The sequence below is a fragment of the Etheostoma spectabile genome, chromosome 11, assembly GCF_008692095.1.
Source record: "Etheostoma spectabile isolate EspeVRDwgs_2016 chromosome 11, UIUC_Espe_1.0, whole genome shotgun sequence".
NCBI lineage: Eukaryota > Metazoa > Chordata > Actinopteri > Perciformes > Percidae > Etheostoma > Etheostoma spectabile.
The window spans coordinates 19,135,532-19,140,605 of NC_045743.1; the positions used below are offsets into that span (position 1 = coordinate 19,135,532).

At 38.8% G+C, this 5,074-nt stretch overlaps 1 protein-coding gene across 1 annotated transcript in view; it reads left to right on the top strand.

Moving 5' to 3' along the window:
- Nucleotides 1-451: 451 nt before the first annotated feature.
- The window catches only part of col5a2a (collagen, type V, alpha 2a), a 35,902-nt gene continuing 31,279 nt past the window's right edge, over nt 452-5,074 (top strand). The window contains exons 1-4 of the mRNA XM_032530371.1: nt 452-542; nt 1,161-1,226; nt 2,790-3,056; nt 4,917-4,936. Of these exons, the coding sequence (XP_032386262.1) occupies nt 452-542; nt 1,161-1,226; nt 2,790-3,056; nt 4,917-4,936 (444 nt within the window). The remainder of the gene's footprint in view (nt 543-1,160; nt 1,227-2,789; nt 3,057-4,916; nt 4,937-5,074) is intronic.

The window sequence follows — 5,074 nt, forward strand, 5'->3', positions numbered from 1 at the left end:
ACATGCAGAAACTAAAAGAAATCTTGATTGTGTATTTTTGCGGACGTGTGTGTGTGTGTGTGTCTTCCATGCCACTGTCTGAGCTATTATTCAAATCAGAGCGACCTACAGTACAATTATGGGATTATATGTTATGGATTTAAGAGTTATGAATTACATGGTGCATTCTCACAGCATCCAAGCTTTGAGTTTCCTGTAAATCGAGATTTTTAAGAGATTTTTATCTGCAGTATCTAGATGTTAGCTTGGTCTGATCTTGTACCACGAGTCTGGATGGATCTTACATCAGGCTTTAGGGGCTGTCTTCTCATCGCTACATCTATAAACTCTATCAATGTTAATAGCCCAAGTGTATAATATTAAAGGAATGACCTTGTTCCTAATCAATTACTTAATAAAGTTATAGGCTTTACCCACAGCAAACATGTTGACAATTTGAAAGTGAGTCAGCATGGATGATCCCACGAACCTGAAACCAAAGCAGCCAAATGGAATCCAGCCATCCTCCTTTTCATTGACCAGTGCTTTTCCTAACGTGACAAGTAAAAATGTCTTCTGTAAAAAACTAAGGGGGGGCGCTAAAAACCTTTTAAAAAGTTTCTGTTGATACACATTTGGCCCACAATGTAACATGCAGAGTGGCAATGCAATCCTCAATTCAGTTTAAATTATTTTTACTAAAAATTTGAATGAAGGCTCAATCACTTGCACTTTATATTGTTACGTTTTTTTTTGGTCTGCAACATATTTTGCTACTGAATAAACGGGTGAAAAAAAACATACATACATACCTATCTATCTATCTATCTATCTATCTATCTATCTGTTTGTCTGTCTCTCTGTCTGTCTTCCTGCATCTGTCCTGTACATCTGTTCTTGGCAGTGTGTTTCCATTTCCAGGTGTGTCTTACACAAATATAAAAATGGGATTGAGCCATGTTAAAACATGTCTTGTTGCATGAGGCCTTTGTAAACGTGGACCTGCCCTTTTACCTGACTGTCCCTGCTCTTTTTCTCAAAGGTTTTTGGAACCCCCCCCAGAATTAACTCCTTCATGTAGCTTCTCTTGGGTAAAAATAGAAAATGATATGACCCTTGTAGTCAGTGGTCAGAACCTCAGTAGTCAGAGCTACTCTTCTGCAACTTCCTTTTTCCTGTAGCTGGCCACCTGATTTACCTGCAGTCTGAGGCTCAGAGCTGCCACCTGCTGTTGACAGGAGAAACCGGTAAAGTCATCAGAACATTATCTCTGCAGACCTGAGAGAGGTAGACTTTAAATACAGAGTCCTTCCAAACAGGACTCCTGTTAAGGCCAGGCACAACCCTCAACATGCTCGGGGCTTCCCTCTACATTCATAGTGGTTATTTCATCATCATATATTCCGGACAGAATACATTTTGCCTTTTTTCATAGAAAAATGTTCTCTGAATTGTTGTGTGTATAGCTGCTGATGATTGGCGTGTAAGATACCATAGTTAAACCCATTAATCTGTGTGTGTGTGTGTGTGTGTGTGTGTGAGGCGCACATTATAAATATCAAGCCAACTTTAAAACAGCTGCACAGAGTAACAGCTGCCTCATATGAGGCAACAGTTTTTTTCTTTGAATTGAAGAGCAGCTGTTGCCCACTCAAACCTGACATTATTGCTTTATTAGCATATAAATGTAGCATGATTTGTTTAGCAATAGACTGCTCGGCAGTGGTATCAAACAGGATCCTCACTCAGCAACTACTTCCTCTGATGAAGAAGTGTTCAGTCCTGTTGTCTCAACGAGAGAAGGGTCTCTCTCTGTTTGTGTTGAGGTTTAACTCGGAATCAACAGTGTCAATATAAAACGTCCAACATTACGTTATGTGCAGTGCATGCTGGGATAGGCCTCAGCACTTCTCTAACAGAGGCAATAGAGCAGCGGCAAAAAATTGTTAGAGCAGTGGTTCACGTCAAGGAGTCTTAAATTGACAAACAATAGACCAGGGACCCTGTTTGATAAGGTTTGGTCCCAGAGCCCTCCCTCCCATGTATGAAATCCATGGCCAAAGTAGTCCTACATTCTGCTGTCATTGTGTTACTTATGGATTCGTGCCTGAGATTGTCCTCGCCACTGTTGGACCACATGCGTGTTCTTGGGGGAGGGGGGGTGGATTTCTTTGGGTCTGTGTAGTGTAGCCTAGACCTACTCTTTCTGTAAGGTGTCCTGAGACAACTTCTGTGTTGATTTTGACCCTCTAAATTAAATTGAAGTATAGTAAAAAAATAAATTCATTAATAAATAACAGTGCTGGGGACACCCTGGATCCCCTTCAAGGACCCCTAGGGATATTATATTGTTTGAAATTTTGGATATTGTAATATCGTAATATGATATAAGTGTTGTCTTTTCCAGGGTTGTCATTTTCTGAACTTACCAGACTGTTGTAACTGTTCTATTATTTGCCTTTACCCACTTAGTCATTATATCCACATTACTGATGATTATTTATCAAAAATCTCATTATGTAAATATTTTGTGAAAGCAACAATAGTCAATTAGTCCCTATAATATTGGCGCAATATCAATGTATATGGTAAAAAATATTAGATTTTTTTCCCAATATGGCGCAGCTGTAGGTAGGCTACATTTTGTCCCGTCTTGTCTTCAGTCTTGGGGGTAAATGTCCCCAAACTATCATTCTAAAGAACAGGTGTCTCTGGCGCACCTTTGGTGGATAAACAAAGGATTGCTTTTAATTGACTAGAGTTATTAGAGCTTCTAAACTAACAATGTTGTCACCGTCTGCATGTTCCAGGAGATGATTTGAGCTGCACGGCGGACGGCCAGGTGTACACCAACAGGGACATCTGGAAGCCGGAGCCATGCCGGATCTGTGTGTGTGACAACGGCCAGGTCCTCTGCGACGAAATCCAGTGCGACGAGCTGACTAACTGTGAGAAGGTGGTGATCCCCGAGGGCGAGTGCTGCCCCGTCTGTCAGACGGATTCACAGGGCGGAGGTGGAGGAGGAGGCGGAGGCGGGGGCGGCGGCAGGGGCGACGGCGGACAGGGAGGTTTTGGTGGTGAGCCGGCAGCTGCTTTCTACACTGTAAATAACGGCTGTGAATCTCCAGTTATTTCCTTTAGATTTCACAGTAACACTACTGTCTATGATTTTTACAGTAGAATGCTGTAAAGTTACATTACAACCTTGTCGACAAGACAAAATCCCAGTAGTCTAAGTATTACAGTTTAAATCACAGTAGTCTAAGTATTACAGTTTAAATCACAGTAGTCTAAGTATTACTGTAAAAAAAAAAAATTACAATACAGGCACTATAGTGCTGTAAATTGTACTGTAAACTACTGTATTTCTACTTTTTTATCTTATGTTGTGTTTAATTGTATTGTATTTTACAATGAATACATAAAATACTGTAAATTGAAGTACGGTACCTTCACTGTAAAAAGAATTCCTAGTAACTTGCTCCCAATCGTTGCCAGTAAGTTACTGTAAATTTGCGTTAAGTGTGTTACAGTGTGTGGTTACTTGTTGGCTTGAAAAGTAGGGCCCCAGTGGCGGATCTAGCACTTTGGGGGTCCAAGGTAAACAAAGACATGCTACTTCACAAGTAGGGAGGTTGTTGATGACAGTTGGACTTAATACATCCATGCATTTTAGAGCATGGATGTATGGAATGACATGATTATTAGATGAAGAGTAAGAAACAAGCTTAAACACAAGTTAAATAGGTGTTAATGGGGCCCCTGGGAGTTGGGGGCCAAAGGCAATCGGCAACCCTCTGTAGGGCTGCAACTCAGTCATTTTCTTGATTAATGGATTTCTTGATTTGGTTTATAAAATGTCAAATAATTCTGAAACGTGTCGACCTTAAAACGTTTTGTTAACGACTCAAAAGATCCTCCGCTTACTGTCACAGGCGAGAAAAGAAGCTAGAAAATATTCACGTTTAACAAACTGAAATAAGAGACATTTTACCTTTTCTATTGTCTTCACTTTGACCATAAAAAACGTTGTTACTCTTATCAACGTTTTTGTTGCTTTTAACAAAGTTTTTTTATGTAGTTTACGTATTTTTTTTTCATTGTAGTTTTTCCTTTCATTGATTTTGCCGCTTTTTTCAACAATTTTCACCGGTATTTCGACTTTTTTGGATGTAAAAAAACAACCTTTGAAAATGGGTCAAATTTGACCAGAAGACAACATGAGGGTTAAAAAAAAAGGGGAATTATTGGGTTTCTGTAAATAGCATCACAGAGTACGTTCTACACCTGCTCTTTTATATATATATATACAGTATATATATATATATATATATATATATATATATATATATATATATATATATAAGCGCAATGAGATAACTGTTGTTGTGATTTGACGCTATATAAATAAAATTAAAATTGACTCAAACCAATTTTTCAAAAATAATTGGTGATTAATGTAACAGTTGACAACTAATCAATTAATCTTTGCAGCACTATTGAGACGTGAAAAACATGTCAGTGCATAAATATCTTCTTAAATTGTTATTTACATCGTTGGTGGAGGGCACAATCACAAAGCCATATTTTAACAAAAGGTAAAAGAAATGACCTGCACAGCCCAATTTAAAAAACTAAATAACGTGTTGCCAGTGAAATTATCTATTTATCTGTCAGAACCAAATGAGAGCCATTAGCACGCTGTTGCACATCACTCGCCCCATGATAAGACCATCAGGGTGATGTGTTCACTGACTATCCTGCTTCTGTTACCTTCACTGACCTGCAGAGCGATGACAAATGCATCTGTTCACAACGGCTCAATACTCCCGGCTCACTTTGATGACTTATTGATGATGTTTGTACCCATTGGTCCTGACATACAGCCCAATTATAGCCCAAATAATGTCATCTTTTATGCTTTTTTCTCATTGTAGACGGGGGCAGGATCTATAAGGTAGGTTGGCTGTTATTCATACTTCATGACATGTGACATGTATTATTTTATTGCTTTAGTGTTGTACTTGTTTTAGCATCTTATAATTTCTATGGCTCTAGTGTTTATACTTATGTGTATGTATGTATGTATGTATGT